We start from the raw sequence: 17412 nt of genomic DNA, 5'->3' as shown, positions 1-17412 counted from the left end.
CTGGGGCCTGGGGTTCCAAAGACACATGCCCGACAGGGCACATTGCCCAGGAGCCGAGGTCAGGCAAGAGGCCCCCCAGGGCTCCTTCCCCAGCCTCTTGTAGCCTGGGTGCAGCTACACTGCTACTCTCGGGCCTCAGCGGGGCATCAGGCGCCCATGATCCCCCGAAAACCATGTACTGATGTGGGGCCTGACAGCATCTCCCTGGGGACAGGGTCCCAGGCTTTTCCCAAGGGATCTGAGAGCTCGCTAAAAGGTGGGGGAAGCTAATGCGGGCAGAATGGACCCCGGGCCTCCCTCCACCTGCCACTTACCTGCATGTACCTGATCTGAAAGCATGGAGGAATAAATCACATAAATCACATGAGCAGCGTCAGCTGGTTACCCCGGCTGTGCTTGGGAGGGCAGGGCCACAGCACCCAACGGCCCCAGGATCACATCACAGCCCTCTGTCCACCCACCGAGCACCACCAGCCTGGCTGCGTGGGAAGGGACAGTACCAGGGTCTCCCTTATGTGTGGGCTCTGAGAGTGCCACCTGCCACCCTCTTCCTTGGGAAAAGTCTCCATCTACCTTCCCCTCAGGCTGTTCAGACAGCTCCAGGTATGACCAGGGAGGAAGTAAAACCAGCTGTTTTATCCCAGAGGATGGGCAGGAGGCAGGAGGCAGGAGGCCCACCCTGCCAGATGCACAGGACGGCTTGTGAGCAGCAGCGTGGAGCATTGTTGGGAGACTGAGCCGGGCAGGGCAGGTGTGAGGTCCCCTGATTCCCCCACGGCCCCCACAGGGCCTGCAAACAGCCAGGGTGAGCTTCAGGACCAGGGACAGCAGCAGGCCCGGGGTGGTGGTGGGGACAGCCCACGGTGGGGTCTCAGCAGGCCAGGCACGCTTGGGGCCTCTCGGGGGCATCTCCAGCCCAGAGGCCAGGGATCCCCCAGACATGTGCACGGGCCCCTGCACCCACTACTCCCACTTCACCTGCGGGTCCTTCAACTTCAAAGGGAGTGAGGTGGCCCCAAACCCGGAAGGACAGCTCCAGGAAGGCGAAGCAGAGGATCTCTGTCAGTGCAACGGCCTGCCTTCCAGCCCCGTTAGGGACCTTCTGGGCAGGTTCAGGGGCAGAGCTACCCCGCTGCAAGGCTGCCCAGGGCAAGGGCAGAATTGGCCTTGGGCAGACCCGGGGTTACAGACAGAGACCCCTGGTAACGGTGGGGACCCCTCAGGCCCTTCCAAGCCAAAATGAGAAATGCATTCTGTTCAGAAGAGCAGAGTCTGGGGGCTGTGAGCACCACTGCCGTGTTTCTCTGCCTCTGCTGGCATGATGCCGGTGGAGGGCAGGTGCCACCAGAGCGGGAAAGGCCTCTCTGAAAGGCCTCATCGGGGAGCTGTCGTCCCAGCTTTATTTCTCCACCACCAGCTGATTACTCCCACACTGAAGATAAACACTGAATTCAGCTTTTTGAGAAACTCTTCCCATTTCTTCCATGAAAGCAAAAAGCATCAAAAGCCTCCACCATTGGCAAGTGGCGTCTGGACTGACCCCCAGGAGCGTGGGGACCCGGGTGGCCGTGGCCTGCCCCGCCAGGGCCCCCTCCTCCCCATTCCAGCCCAACAGGACCCCCACTCTCCGCCCGGCAGCTGCTGGCAATAAACCCACCCAGCAGCGAACTGGTGTCCGAGAGATTATTAGCCAACGCCGGCTCAGAAATAAATATCCTCGCCACATAAAAGACACACAGCTGGCTAATTGAGCCAACGGCAGTCTCCTTACTCTCTGCACAAAGGAGGAAAATGATGCGTGCTCCATGTGTCTGAGCACCCAGGCACTATTTTCAGACTCCCCGAGCAGGAAGGACTTGGAATCCTGCACACCCTCCGGAGAATTCCATGTAGCAGCACGTCCAGGAGGGTCTCTCAGGCAGCAGTGTCACAGAGGGCTGGGCCCGTGGACGGAGAAGAAGGGGGACTGGGGTGCAGCCTCTGCAGCTCTCTGTTCCAGGGAGCCACCCTACCCACAGTGGCTCAGAGCCTTGAGTGCAGGGGCGGCGCTGTGGGTAGGGGGCTTACCATGGGCTTCTGCACCTCCACCTTGATGATGTCCTCATAGATGTCGTCCCCCTCATCTTCGCACGGGACACAGTCGTAGATGTCTTCCCCCAGGTCATGCTCGCTGCATGGGAAGGAAGCAGGTCAGGCACGTGGAAGGGAGGGCCCAGCACACACAGCCTCGTGGGGAGGAGCGGGGGTCAGGACCACCAGGAGCCCCTGCCCTCGGCCTCTACCTTCTGGCCCACAGAATGGGGACACACCTGCTAGGAGGACCTACTGTGATCATGCCCCAACCTTTCCACCCTTTAGTGAGCACCAGGGACACTTGCCAGGGAGGCCCGGGGTGAGTCACTGCCCAAAAGGGGATTCTCATGCAGCTAGTGCAAGAATCTGGGACCTCTGGGGTGTCGCCCATGGCCACGCCTGTGACCTGGAACCCCAAGTGCTCTTCGTCAGCCCAGGGCATCCCCAGTGCCCACGGCCTGTAGTGCATGCATCAGGGAGCAGAACTTGTATGTGGACACCCTCCCTACCAGGTGGTAAGGAAGCAGAGTGAGTGGAGAACGATAGCACTCAAGAACCAGTGCAAGGAAATCACTCACACTTTATACTCCAGCCATCCATGTTTTGGCTGCTGAGCATGCTCTGATTCTACTCTGATAAGCTGTCCCCTCGGCCCTGCCAGACTTGGAGCATAGGACACTTCCTCCAGGAAGCCCTCGGGGGATCCCCAGTCCAGTCTGTGATCCAGGACCCCCCCTACTACCACCGCCAGTGCTCTCATACAAAGTGCATCCATCTTGCTCTATCTCCCATTATTTTGTTAAGTGTCTGTGGATGAGCCTATCTCCTCCTTGGACCAAAATCCAACTTCTCGACCCCTTCTGAGTGCCGTTCCTGACAGACGGCAGCTCAGCAAATGTTTCACATTAGCAAACGGGCAAATCCAACTACATGCGGCGGGGCCACTCTGTCCGGGGCTGACCAGCTCTTCAGTCTGCTGTGCGGCCCACCCTCAGGGCAAGTTACGCTCAAGGGCCAGCTCGCCCTGGAGGCCCGGGCCATCCCTGCAGGGATGGGGAGCCATAGGTGAGCCAGCTCCCAACTTGATAAGACCCCCATGGCAGCCAATGAGCAGGAAAGGCCGCTTTGGGAGCTTTATTTCTTGCCACTGTGGGTGTGAGGAAGCCCAAAGCCGGCCACCAGACAGAAGCTGGCAGGGTGACCTGTCCCCTAGACCAGCTAATGGACCTGGTGACAGACCCACGAATAGCCGCGCACCCGCTGGTGAGCCCTTCTGTGCTGACGCACCTGAAAACATTTATACTTTTCAACCTGACAAACCCTTGGAGGCAGAGAACCCCGTAGCCGTTTGTGTCCGGACAGCCATCCTGAGGCCTCACACTGTGCCCCGACAGCAACAGAGGCTCCGCTCAGAGCCAGTGTGAAGCGCACCCACCACCCCTGAGGCTCATCCCCCCAGGTGGGCTTGGGAGGGTCACGCATGTTGGCACAGATCACCTCCCCTGCCTCTCTAGATGCTGTAGCCAAAGGGGACAGCTTGGGGGGCCCTGCCCGCCAGGCTACTGGGTCCAGGCCAGCACTAGCAGGGCTCCACTTTGGTGGGTGCCAGCCACCCTAGATTTCTGTCGTGCAGCAGAGCGAGGCTGGTGACAAAGCCACTGTCGAGAATTTTGACAGCGTGGAACCGAGGGCAGACAGGGACACTCCCGGGCTGCTAAATTAGACAGCTCAAAGGCAGCTGAGGCCATCACACCGTCTGGAAACAAACACGGGCTTTGCCCTGATGGGCTTGGGGAGGAGGCGGGGGCCCTGTGACAGTTAAATATCCCAGGAGTTGATAAATAAAAATCACTGAAAGGGGCCTCGAGATCACCCATTTCAGAGACAGCCAACTGCCAGCACAGGGACCCCCTTCCTCAGCCCATGTTTGAGGGGGACACGCTAACTGACCCCCCGCACCCTGTCCCAGCCCACTCAGAAGGAAGGAACTCGGTGCAGTCCTCCCACCACGCATCAGCCACAACCTGAGCTCGAGATGCAATTTCCTTGCATCCCCAAACGAGCCCTGTGCTCTCTATGGCACAGACGAGAAAGCTGGGGCACATGGTGCCGGGGACCCAGCCAAGACCTTCTGGATCTTCTAGAGGCCATACTCTTCCCCATCAGGTGGACTCCTTCGTTCACTGAGTGGCTGACGATGCACCCCAGGGGCATTCGGAGAAAGTTAAGAGCGGATCTGTGGATGTTGGAGTGACACATGCACCGGCCCCACGATGAGCCCAAAGAAGTGTGGTGGCATTTTAATGAGGGAGAGGATGGTGAAGGGTGGGGGGTAGGAAAGCTTCTGGCACAGGCTGGACTTCCCGAAGATGCTCTGAGGACTAAGTAGATGGCTGGGTCCCAGGAAAGGCGCTCAGGTGTTGGAGATCCTTCTCCTCATCCCCCTCCCCCTGGCACCACCTGTAAGAGCCAGCACTCAGTCACTCATGTGGGCATACCCCACGCCCGTGCAGGCATACCCCATGTCTACAGAGTACACCCTGTTCTAGGCACAGGTGCAACACCCCACAAAGGTTTTTCAACCTTTTTTTTGCTACGGTTTCTAGAGATCACGATGTACCCTAACTGTACCCTTCTGACAAATGGGCAACACTGTGTCACTCACACTGCAGCCCTTTATAGAACATTCTCATCTCCCCTAAAATCTCTTCTCCTTTCAAATCAATCCCCTTCCTCTTTCTCCAGGACCGTCCTTCTGACTATTCTTCCCCCACAGATTAGTTTTTCTTGTTCTGGAGCTGCACATCAATGGCATCCCACGTCACGGTCACTTTCGTGTCACTTCCCTCCCCCTGATGTCACGTCTCTGAGATCCATCCAGGCCACACGTCCATGCCAAGGACCATCCGTGGTATGACCAGCCCACAATCTGTCATCCATTCTCCTTTTGGTGAACGCTTGGGCTGCCTCCAGGTTCTGGTTACCCGGTTGTCCTGGGTTCTCTCCAGGGCTGGTTGGTGTTAGTCTTTCCAATTTTAGCCACTGGAAGAGGAACACAGTGAAATATTGCTGCACTCCTATTTTGCATTTCCCCGATGGCTAAAGATGTTGGGGACCTTTCCCTGTCCTTCCAGACATGCGTGTGCATGTTCCTTTGTGAAAAACCTGTGCAAGACTTTTGTCTGTTTCCAAAAATCAGTTGCCTCTTTCTTGAAAAACAAACAGGACACAAGTTTTGAGTCAGATATGTCTTGTGAATTTTTTCCCCAGTCTCTGGCTTTGGCTGCTTATTTTCTTAATGGCATCTTCTGAAAAACATTCATATTTAATAAAAAAAAATTTTTTTCTCCGATGGTGTCCTGACTCTGTCCTGGGTCCTAAGAAATCATTGCATCCCATCTAAGAAACCTTTGTTTCCAGGTTGCCAAGGGTGGTCTCCTGTTTTTCCTTCCAAGAGCTCTATAATGTCCATGTTGACGCTCAGGCCTCCGATCCATCTCAGATTTTCGTGCACAGTGCAGGGCACAGATGGAGATCCATTTCTCTCAGGGATATTCAGGAGTTTCGGGACGACTGCTTGAAAACTTTCTTCTTCCCACTGAATCCCTTAAGGTCCCTTTAACCAAAACCAACCGATCACCCAAGCCTGCGTCTACTCTAGATTTTATAATCTTTCCATGAACCTATTCACTTATGCCTGTAGCAACAGCACTCTGTTTTGATTACTTTCGTTTTTTAATAGAAAGTCCTAAAACCAGGTGGTTTAAGCCTCTAGTTTTGTTCTTTTATGAGATTGTTTAGGGCGATTCTAAGGTTCCTTATATTTCCGAAGAAACTTCACAATAATCTTCTCAATTAAAAAAAAAAAAAACGGTGCTGCTGGGAGACCAGGCACCTTGATGATATCCTCTTCCAATGCATGAACATAGTATATACACAACATCTACTAGGTCTTCTTTCATTTTTCTCCACGATATTTTGTAGTTTTATCACAGAGATTTGGGATTTAGACAGTCCGGGGCCACTATGTTGGTTCATTTTTCCCCCTCTACCATTCTCTCTCCTTCTGGGGTTCCAGCTACACCTGTGTTGGACCCCTTGGCACAGCCCCACGTGTCTGAGGCTCTGTTGGCATTCTCTTTCTCCTTTGTTCCTTCCGCTGAACGACCACTAAGTCCGTGACTCCCTCCTTTGCCATCTGCCATCTTCTATTAAAGTGGATCCAGTGACCGTTCCTCTCAACTATCATGCTTTTCAGTTTTAGCATTTCCACTTGGCCCTCTTTGTAGCATCTATTTCTCTGCTGAGCCTCCCCATCTGTTCATTCATTTGGTGCATCTTTCCTCTAAGTCCCTGACCATGTCTATAAAAGCTGGTAATTGCAGCAGCAGAGTCATCTCCAGGTTGGTTCCTATTGACGTGTGTGTGTGTGTGTGTGTGTGTGTGTGAGAGAGAGAGAGAGAGAGAGAGAGAGACTGTGACTTTTTTCTGTTCCGCTGCAAATTTGATGACTTTGTATTGAACACCAGACATGATGAATGATAAGTTACAGAAATTCCATTATTTCTATCGAATATGGGTTCTAATAGACCATTACCTTGGTTGGACTCAAACTTCAAACTCTGTTTTCCCAGCAATGAGCAGCAACTGCAATGCTGCTGAATTCAGCCTCTGGATGCTTGGATTTCTTTTTTCTTTTTTTATTTTTAAAGATTTTATTTATTTATTCATGAGAGACACAGGGAGAGGCAGAGACACAGACAGAGGGAGAAGCAGGTGCCTCACAAGGAGCCCGATGCGGGACTCGATCCCAGAATCACGCCCTGAGCCAAAGGCAGGCGTTCAACCGCTGAGCCACGCACGTGTCCCTGGATGCTGGATCTCTTTTCTTTCTTTTGGTAGAAGCCTTGGGGTCTTTCTTGTGTGTATTAGTTTCATGGCCAGACAGGGATTCAGGTGGAATCTCAGATCTGGGGGCTCTTGCTCTTTGGTCCCTCCCTTCCAGCATTTTCCTCCTAACTTTCAGGCTTCTCCACCAGCCTTTGCTGTCTCTCCTCTGACCCCTCAAGCTGGCAGGAGTGCAGCTTTCTACCTGGAATGGGCAGAGCCCTTGGGCAAAGGCTACAAACTCTCCAATCCCATACCCAAGTGAGCACCCCCTGAAGTACCTGGGCTTCCTCCAGGTCAGAGGGACATGACACAGTCCTTCCCCACTCCCTGTACTCAAAGAAGGGATGGGACCACACAGACGGGGACCCTGGGAGTACACCCAAGGTGGTTACCCCAACGCACATCTGCTGCCTCAATCTCAGCCTGTTTCCTTCCTCAAAATCAATAAAGACAAGGAACATTTGTCCATATGGGATCCCTCTTCATGCACCCGTCCCATTCACCTCTTCTGATTGACTCAGGGCCCTGTGGCTAAAAACAGGCAGCCCGAAACACGAGACAAAGAGCTGTGTTCTGGGGTCTTAACTTGCGACAGAAAAATCTAAAAAACGCAGACACTGTCCCTTACGTCTGCTCTGTAAAATGTCTGTTGCCCAAAGCCTGCTGAAGACCAAAGAAGAGGATTGCGGGTCACCTGCCCATGATGGCCTCGGGTCCTGCTCTGGGGGTCCTCACCGCACGGTCGCAGATCACTCACACACCCAGGCTCTATGTTTCTCCTTCTTTCACATATGAAAACGCTCTCCCAAACATTATTTAATTCAGGCCAATGAGCACTAAGAAACCCAGGTTTGTGCATATTATTTGAAATTACAAAACAGCTGTCCCACAATTTCACTTCATGCATGTTCCTCCTTATGGAAGAGGGGCCGGAATAAAGGCAGCAGCAAAGAAGTGGGTTTCTTCTTAGTTGAAACAAAATTAGTGGAGCGCCTGGCTGGCTTGGCCGGAAAAGCATGAGGCTCTTGATGTTGGGGTCGTAAGTTCGAGCCTCACATTACTTAAATAAACTTTGAAAAATATTATGAAAGTAAAACCAAACACGTTTGATGAAATTGGCAGCTAAGATAAAACACCTATCAGATTTGACTGGTTAAATCAACACCTCTCCTAAGACCGATTCTCTGCCAGCAACTTGACCATGGTGTCTGCCCTGTGCTGTGCACCTCACCTTACAGGTGGGGAGACAGACAGGGTAGTGGTCATGCCTGGGATGCAGATGCTTCTAGAATGCAGTGCTGTCATCTGCATGGGGCAACAAGCTCTGGTTCCCAATAGTTCTGACCCTCCGGCCGCCACCAGGGGCGCAGGCATCCCGCGGCCACCTTGCTTTTTTAACAAAGGGATCATCTCCAAAAGTGAGTTTCCTGAACAGGGTAGGGGGCAGATGATTCGTCTTAAGCATCTGTTAAAACAGATGAGAGTATGTCATGACCAGCTGGGCCCGGTTGCACCTGATGGCTGTGGCTGTTGGACTGGAGGAAAAAGAAACGACGGATATGTTTGGGGAGGGGGGCATGAGGCCCATCACATGTTGGACTGTCCTGGAGTGCAGCACACTGACCAGGATGGAGATCCACCGGTGGGAGGATCCTGGCCTCTGGTCTCCGGTGATGCAAGCCTCCTGTTGTGTCCACCTGTGAGCCAGCACCCAGATCGGGGCCTGCACACAGTCCTGTGGAGGGGGGCTCCCACTCGGGCCTGGCCCACAGGACCCAGCCCCAGCCCAACTTCCCACAGTGGTGCAGAATCTGACAGTGCCTTCTGCATCAGCAGAGGCAATTCCATGGCGCTCCATGTAGCTTTTGTGTTAGGTGGGCCTGATGACACTGATTCTTGGCCAGTCAGTCCCTTGGGCCAACACAGACTCCTGTGCAGCTTCTAACTTACCAGAGGCTACACTTCACAGAAACCCCAAGGTCCGTGCCACACTGCAGCTGCACGCTAACAGCACTTGTCAAGCCTGGACGAGAAATGTCAGGTCCCCTGACACTACTCAGGGGCACGCCGGGTCGCCAGTGCCAGGAACTTGGATGGCAAGTCCCCCTGCCCCGAGGGGAAGCAGGCAGGTGAGTCTGAGATGGAGCCTCAGCCCTGCCAGCATCTGGCTCTGTCACTCTGGGCAGGAGGACCTGAGCCTATTTCCCTATCTGTGAAGGAGAAATAACCCCAACCTCTTGGTCAGGTCGCTGGAAGGGCCAGCCACAGGGAAAATGACCAGCACAGCATACAGCAGGTGCTCGTAAGTGGCTGCGGTCAGCCACCCCCGAGGGAGGGGAAGTTCTGCGGGATATTTAGCACAGGGACCGGCACTCAATAAATAAATAAAACATCATCGGCATTAAGCACGTCCAGATTTTCAAACACATGAGCCTGGAAGTCTGGAGGCCGGTGTCAGCACCAACAGGGCTCACAGGGCTCAGAGATGGCTCTTCCCTATCCCACCACCCACAAGCAAGCTCAGGGACGGTGCAAACCGGGCAGGTAGGGGGAGATCCGGACCAGATGGGAAAGGGAAGGTGAGTGGCCAGGCCCGGGGCCAGACCCACGCTCCACAGACACGCCCTAGGTTCTCCTCCTCCAATGGGAGTGGCCCCGGCCCCCTCAGCCCCCACTCGCTGCTCCACTAGGGATTGGGGGGCACTGATCTGCCCTCCCCCTCCCCCTCCGGATCATCTTCTCGCTCCTGCTGTTATCCAGCAGACAGCTGCGCTGACAGATGCTAAATCCCGACCATTATTTTCGTCCCCACAATGGCCCGCTCCCCCCCCCCCCCCCCCCCAGAGGCAGATACCCGCCTCCCCTCCCACTTCAGGCCCTGGGGCCTGGCCCCGGAAGCCTGGCCTGCCTGCTCTGATTTTGTTACAGAAAGTCAGCTGCTCCGAGAGGCCGGCGCCCCCCGCCGCCACTTCAGGAAAATCAAAGAAAGGCGAGCGAGGTGCCTGCTTTCAGCCTCGGGCACACCCATGTCCTCTGTGGATGGAAACCATCCCGACCGATGTCACAGATGTGAGCGCTGGCCCCAGGCTGCTGGGCCTGAAGCTGGGACGCAGGACTCCAAGGCGCTGTGAACTTGCTACTTGGAAACCAAATCAGACGTTTGCTGACCTCGGTCCATGCCTAGCAGCAGAGGGGTGCCCTGGTGGGCCAGAAGCAGCCAGTTGTGGGCCACTCTTCCTACAGCGGGGCCCAGACAGGGCAACAGAGTCCCCCAAGGTTGCCAAGCCATGTGGGAGTACACGGAGACTAGACCATGGCCACCAGACTCCCAGAGGGAGTCCTGCGTGCCTGGCGCTGTGCTCCCTACTAGAACTCTCTTTTCCTGGGGTGCTTTCTAAGCAGCACAAGAGCATCCACAAACCCCTGGGCTGGGTCATCAAGGTAAGGTCCAGAGGGATGTCCTGGGCCACAGCAGCACATGGCTCAGCCCCTACACCATCATGTGAAGTGTGCTGTGTGACCACAGGCAAGTCACCTGTCCTCTCTGAGCCTTTATCTCAACTGTGGAACGGGGGCAGGGCCACAGTCCCACAGTGGCCGTGTCGTGAAGGCTGAGACGATAGGGCCAAAACCCCAGCACAGGGTCTGGCACTTGGGGGACATCAGCTTGGGTCCTCAGAACCTCCCTGCGACCACCGTGGGGCATGTCCCCTGTGCCAGGGAGCAGGGCTCAGGTCAAGCTGCCTGCCCTCAAATAGGAGCTAAGTTCTTCAGTATTTCTTAAGCACCACTGCACATGAAGGAAACAATGTTATAAGTCTTGGGGATGCCTGGATGGCTCAGGTTGTGATCCCCAGGTCTCCGGATCGAGTCCCGCACTGGGCTCTCTGCATGGAGCTTGCTTCTCCCTCTGCCTGTGTCTCTGCTTCTCTCTGTCTCTTTCATAAATAAATAAATAAAACCTTTTCTAAATGAATGAATGAATGAATGAATGGCCAATTCTTCATACTCATAACATCCCAGGAAAGTGGACAGTGTGCTTCAGAGACGCCCTTAGCAGCCACAAGGTGAACCTCCCCTGGCCGAGCCCAGCTGGTCCCTGCTTCCTTCTGGGACCAAGGAGACTATGCACATCTTAACCTCCCCCCACAGGGCTCCCCCACCCTGTAGACTCTGTTAAATCAGGCCACAGAATCACTGTGACCGCCTGGGTCCTGAAAGGACCCAGGTCCCATCAGGTATTAAAAATAAAAATTTGGGCGGCAGGGCAGCCCAGTGGCTCAGCGGTTTAGCGCCGCCGTCAGTCCAGGGCCTGATCCTGGAGATCCAGGATCAAGTCCCACATCAGGCTCCCTGCATGGAGCCTGCTTCTCCCTCTGCCAGTGTCTCTGCCTCTCTCTCTCTCTCTCTTCGTGTCTCTCATAAATAAAATCTTTTAAAAAAAAAATAATTAAAAAAAAATTGGGGCAGCCCGGGTGGCTCAGTGGTTAGTGCCTACCTTCGGCCCAGGTCATGATCCTGGAGACCTGGGATTGAGTCCCATGTCGGGCTCCCTGCATGGAGCCTGCTTCTCCCTCTGCTTGTGTCTCTGCCTCTCTCTCTCTGTGTCTCTCTGTCTCTCATGAATAAATAAATAAAATCTTCTAAAAAATAAAAATAAGTAAATGAACAAAAATTCACCTAAGTCTGCTCTATCTGCTGGCCTGCGAGCACCTGAGTATTCAGCAGGGCAGGGTGGCAATGGGGCATCTGCTCTGCATTTGTTCCTAAGGGCCCCTTGTGCAGACACTAGGGCAGAGAATGAACCACCCAGGGTCAGGGTTTTAAAGTCACCTCAGCCCCAGGCCAGCCAGGGCAGCACAGGCCCACGGACCAAGGGGCCGAGATGTGCCAGGAGGGCAGAGTGTGGGGTGCAGAGTGCTGGACAGCCAGTCCCACCAGCCGTGGCCAGCTGTCTCCACAACCAGAATGAGAGGAAGATAGCAGGGGCCTGGGTACCAGGGCAGGGTTTAGACAGACTGCCCTAGGCCCAGCCTGTCCTGCAGCCAGCTCTGCAAGGCCAGGGGCCATCAGGCAGCTTGTCCGGATCACAGGGACAGGAGAGAGAGAGGCCAGGCTCCAGTGCTGCCTGCCCCACCACCGGACCACAGATGTAGACAGGGTGACTTTGGGGGCAGGACCGCAAACCCTGAATTCCCCGAATTCCCAACAGAGGCACAGCTGAGAGCCAGACTCTCCTGGGACCCTGGCCCAAAATAAGGCAGTAACCAGTCCAGACAGGGTGAGGGAAAGTTCCTCTAAATCACACTTTGGCAAATCTTGTGCTCCTGCAAAGTGCACTTGCAGCAACATCTCCCGGAAGCCCTCCCAGTCTCCTGGTCTGTCAGGGTCTGACCCCTGTGGATGCCCCCCCTGGATAGGGGGTCCAGGGCAGGTGGCCTGCTGACTCACACAGACCCAGTTCAGATCGAAGCTCCACCCCTCTGTGGCTGTGTGCAGGCACCCCAGCCTCTCAGGGCCAGTCTCCAGTCCAAAGGTGGGGCCCGGGATCCACCTGCAGGGTTCCTCGTGGGAACAAGCGTGTGTGCTCGACAGGGCTGGCTTCAGGCCCTCCCTCCGGCGGGTCCCCACGTCCAGGCTGCACCTCCCAGGGCCCACATGAGGATGGAAAAACCATCCACGGGGTTTGGGGCACCATGTGCTGCCAAGGACACCCCAGCTGGGGACTGCACAGGACTGGAAGGAATTTGGCCACCCAAATTGGCTTGCTGTACAAATGGAGCCTGGAAGGCCAGATGAGCAGCTCGGCCGCAGGGAAGCTGGCCCTTCCTAGAGGGGCTGTGCCCCGCTGTCACCACTTTCACAGCCCAGAGCCAGGGCCCTGGAGCCATGAGACCACAGAGCAAGGGGACAGCTGCACGCGCACAGGGCTCCCCAGACCTGCACCCACTACCGCCCTCCTCCACCAAACCCCTCCTGCCATGGGCCTAAGGACAGCGGCCTCCCAGGCTGGCCAAGGAGGGCATCCACTGATGCCTCCTCTCTGGGGGGCTTTCCTTTCACCTTCTTCAGGCTGCAGGGCTGGTGGTATCCTCTAGGGGGGCTGAGGAGGGGCTGCCCGCCCGATATGGTTACAGGCTGTTGTTTGTTTCTGCATCATCTAATTCCAAACTTGTTCCCTTTGGAAAAGCAATCCTTGGGGACGAACAGCAGAGGTCCCAAAGCCGCCCTCCCAACCCAACATGAACGGCCCCACATATGCAGGCGTGTGCGCAACACTGAACCTTCACATGAGTGGCTGGAACATCTCTGAAATCGGGGACAGTTTTTGAACAAGCTTTCTTTGAGGCTGGGAGAGACAGATGGGCAAGGACGGCGGGGTGGGGATAGGCTGTCCCTTGGATGAGGGTCCCAGGCGAGTGCGGCCATTGTTCCCTATTCCCTGCCTGTGGGGACCCCATAGTAGGCCACCCCTCCGCCCCTGTGCACCCCGCCTTCCTCCCCAGGGACAAGAAAGACCCCCCCCCACCTTGCTGCAAGAAGACGTCCTTGTGCCCTTGAAGGAGCATCGACTTGGGACACTCCCTCTACATTTTATGCATCTTAAAAAATTATCCCAACGACTCTAACATGACACATTTAAAGCTGTGAAGTCATTTTATGATTCAATAAAGCATGCAGCTATACATTTATGGATAAATTATATCCCCTGCCGTGCCACAATCACATTTGTTTAAGCCTGAAAATCACTCCGACTCCCGGGGAAGTGACGGGAGACGTAAGCAGCAGGCTTCTCAATCATAAAGCTGTGGATCCTTCAAGCTTGAAGGGACCCACATGCCATCGGCTACTGCTTTCATTTCAGAGGCAGGGACAGGGCCCCATGAAGGACCCAGCGGTGCCCCAAGGAGGATAGAACATCGCCTTTTCTGCTGCTCAGCCTTGAATAAGCAGGCCTGCGTGCCTGGAGTGAGTGGCATTGTGTCACCCGGACAATCGAGGCCCCTTGAGAAATGTTAGGAGCGAAGCCAGAGCCCAGGTCATGAAGCCCCAGGGTCATCCAGGTGCATGTACAGCAGAGAAGCAGCCTGAGGCCACATGCCTGTGGTCTCTCTGAGCTCTTGTCCCACGAGCTCCAGGCCACCCCCCAAGACAGGAGCCTCCATGTGTGGGGGCATCGCGGCCACCAGGCACCTGCCACACAGCTCTGCCCTTCACGGCCTGCCACCTGTCCCTGCCTCCTACCCCCAGCAGGGGTGGCTGAGCAGAGCTGGGGTGCCCTGAAACTATGACCCCTGCAAAGCCCCCTGTCCTAATTTGCGGCAAGAACTCCCTCCATATGCTCCTGATTGCAAAGCAAAGGAAATATGTAGGCTCCAAATCCCAAAGGTGCTGTGTCCAAATGCCAGGAGAAGACCGCCCCCAGAGCACGACCCCCAACACTGCTGCAGACACACACAGACGGGGCTGGTGAGAGAGAGCTGAATGCCTCTCCTCCCAGCTCCGCGGTCAGTGACAGTGCCCCGGGAGCTTGAAATAGGCCATTTAAGTGGCAATATCTCGTGTTAATTTTTTCAACCAGCTGCTCTATTATTTGATTATACATTATTCAGTGATCTCCAAAGTGAGCTTAGAGCACTTGAGAACATAATGTTAGTCCAGCAACATCCATTCAAACGTGGGAAGGGCTCCCCTATGAGCTCCTAGAACCACGTCCTGGATCTGAGACCCATGCTGCCCACACTGGTGCCACCAGTCACGTGTGGCTATGAGCTCACAAACGTGAGTGTGGCCAGGTAAACTAAGCTGTGCCCATCAAACTAAAAAAAAATTTTAAGATTTTTTGTTTAATTATTCATGAGAGAGAGAGAGGCAGAGACACAGGCAGAGGGAGAAGCAGGCTCCCTGCAGGGAGCCTGCTGTGGGACTCACAGGGAGCCTGCTGAGGGACTCAATCCCAGGACCCTGGGATCACGCCCTGAGCTGAAGGCAGACGCTCAACCGCTGAGCTGCCCAGGCGTCCCTGAGCTGTGCTGTCAGCATCAAACATGCACCAGACCAGACTTTGTACCACAGAGAAGGCAAGCCGCTGAGTTAATGACCGGTCATGCTGGCTTACACACAGAACCAGGCAATATCCTGGATATAACATAATATAATAACCTGCATATAATTTTTGGTTAAATAAAAGCACATTATACAACTAGTTTCCCCTACTTCTGTTTCTACTAGAAAATCTACAACTGCACATGTGGCTTGCGCTCTAGCTCTCCTGGACAGCACTGCCACAGCCCTTTGGGAACTGGGTGGAAAGCCATGATCTTGGTGAAACAGGCGGAGGGGAACCACCATCCTTGCCCGAGGGCTCATGGAGCGTCCAGTGGGCACTATGCCCCCGATATCACTGATGGTCTTCCCGAAGCAGTGTTATGCATAGGGAAACCAAGGCAGAGGTGGTATAACATGCCAAAGACCATGAAAGTAGGAGGTGACACATCCCAGGCTCCCAGTACATCCGACGGGACAGCTGTGCTGTGTGGGACACAAGACAGGGCGGCAGCAGAATGGGCGGATTCTCCTGCACGGCCGACACACCTGCTCTTGGTGGCCCAGAAGGGGTCGTACACTGTGGAGCTGCGTCCTGTGGGCTGAGGCTGTAGGGCTCTCAGTAGCCAGCTGGGGACACCGGGGACAGTGAAGGCTCTGGATGCCCGCAGTAAGAACCATCTCTCTGAAGTTGGTCCAAAAGGGCCCCTCATGGGAGACCCACATGATCCCATGCTCCTGGGTCCTAGGAGGCAGCAGGTGGGCCTCACTCTCCCTGACGTTCCCAGTTCCTGACCCTGACCCAATGCACAGAAGGTGCTCAGTGCTGAGTCGGCAACAGAACAGATGCACAACTGACCGGATCGCAGTGTCCACGGCACCACGTGCACATGGCCATCCCTCACCGGGGCCCCGAGGACACACCAGCTTCCCTGCCGGGGAGCCCCATGTCCAACAGCCTCCAACAGCCACTAAGCATCCGAGGTCCGGGCAGCTGCTGGCAGGACCCTTCAGAAGCACAAGTTGATCATTGCTTCAGACATCTGGTCAAGGGGTGAAGGCAAAGAATCAGCCGGCTCCCCTGGAAATGTCACTGCTGGCTCCCTGCCACGGCCTGGTGTCCAGTCCGTACCCCAGCTCCCACCTCTTACTGGGTCCCACTCCTGATCTGTGCTCCAAGGTGAAGAGGAGAGGGCCGGGGAAGCCCTCCTGGGAGCAGCAGCCATCTCACTGCAGCAAAGCTGTGTCTGCCGTCAAACAGGAATGAGGGGTCCAGGCAGCAGGAAGCTGGGACAGGTGGGTGGGCCAGGTCAGGAGCCACCTGACCCCAGGCCCTGGCCAAGCTCGTTGCTTCTCGGGCCTCCTCACCTGCAGGAAGGGGGTACCCTGCCTCCTCCACCCTTCCACCCCTCCTCAGGGAAGCTGCCCGGGCCCTTCTCTGAGCAGCAGCTGGGTGATCTTACCCCAGGCCACAGCGGACCCCACAGGGCCACACCTGCCCCTTCAGGGAGAGCCACTGCCCCAGGCTTCTCATGGGTTCCTGGGGGCTCTGAGCCTGGGAGCGTGAGGACGGAATGGCGGAGTCCTCAGAGACAGAGCGACGCCAGTCTAGGGCCACGGAGAAGGCGGGAGATGCCTGCTGTGGCTTTGGGCGGCCTGGTCTCGGCCTCTCGCCTGCCCCCTCGGACCATGAGATAGCCCAGAACCCACAGACCACCTTTGCTTGTGGCCCACACTCCAGGGGCCCGGCTTCTGGAAACCCCAGCTCTCCCCGCCCCAGCAAAAGCTGGAGAACTTTCCAGAACATGAAGGGAGGCTTGTCCATTTGAGTTCTCGGTCTCTTTCTGTTGGGCCTGGTGGAGCCCGCACCACCACCAACCATGGAGAGGCCTCAGGCAGGACGGCAGGGTGGCTGTACCCGCAGTGGGGCCGCGACTCTCCCATCCCCTGTCCCCACCCCTGTCCCCGTCCCCGTCCCCACCCGGGTCCCATCGCTTCCTTACTCTGCCAGCTCCTCCAGGCTGCGGTAGACATCGTCGTCATTCTCGGCAGTCTCCTCCGAGGGAAAGGGCCTGTGGAGAAAGGACAGTGGCGTGAGCAGGTCTCCTCAGTGCCCCAGGGCCGTGCAATTGCCAGCTTCCGCCTGTCTCGTATAAGCTGCCCGCACGGCAGAACCAGCAAGTAAAGCGTCCAGGGTGAGGGTGGCCCAGCTTAGCCTTGGGACACTGGAGGTCACCTCCGTAGGCACCACCACCCGCCCCCGGCCCTGCTGCCCACGAGGGAACTGGGCCAGGGACAGCAGGAAGCTTTCACCAGTGTGATAGTCCTGCCTCTGCACTTCAGGGGGCCCCCCAGCCCCTGCCACATTCCTCTCCCTCAGCCTTGTGCCTGAGGAGCCATCCA

The 17412-nt window shown here is 55.9% G+C and overlaps 1 protein-coding gene across 2 annotated transcripts in view; it reads right to left on the bottom strand.

Annotated features, from left to right (window-relative positions):
* VAV2 (vav guanine nucleotide exchange factor 2) overlaps positions 1 to 17412 on the bottom strand; it is a 161362-nt gene that overhangs the window by 39179 nt on the left and 104771 nt on the right. For both annotated transcript variants that reach the window (XM_041724562.1, XM_041724563.1), the window contains exons 4-5: positions 17013 to 17081; positions 2068 to 2170 (exon numbers count right to left, since the gene is read on the bottom strand). In XM_041724562.1, coding sequence (XP_041580496.1) covers positions 2068 to 2170; positions 17013 to 17081 — 172 coding nt within the window. The remainder of the gene's footprint in view (positions 1 to 2067; positions 2171 to 17012; positions 17082 to 17412) is intronic.

Source organism: Vulpes lagopus, chromosome 12, assembly GCF_018345385.1.
Source record: "Vulpes lagopus strain Blue_001 chromosome 12, ASM1834538v1, whole genome shotgun sequence".
NCBI classification, from domain to species: Eukaryota; Metazoa; Chordata; class Mammalia; order Carnivora; family Canidae; genus Vulpes; species Vulpes lagopus.
The sequence above is the reverse complement of the archived record's forward strand: the minus strand, read 5'-3'. Positions and strand labels throughout refer to the sequence as shown.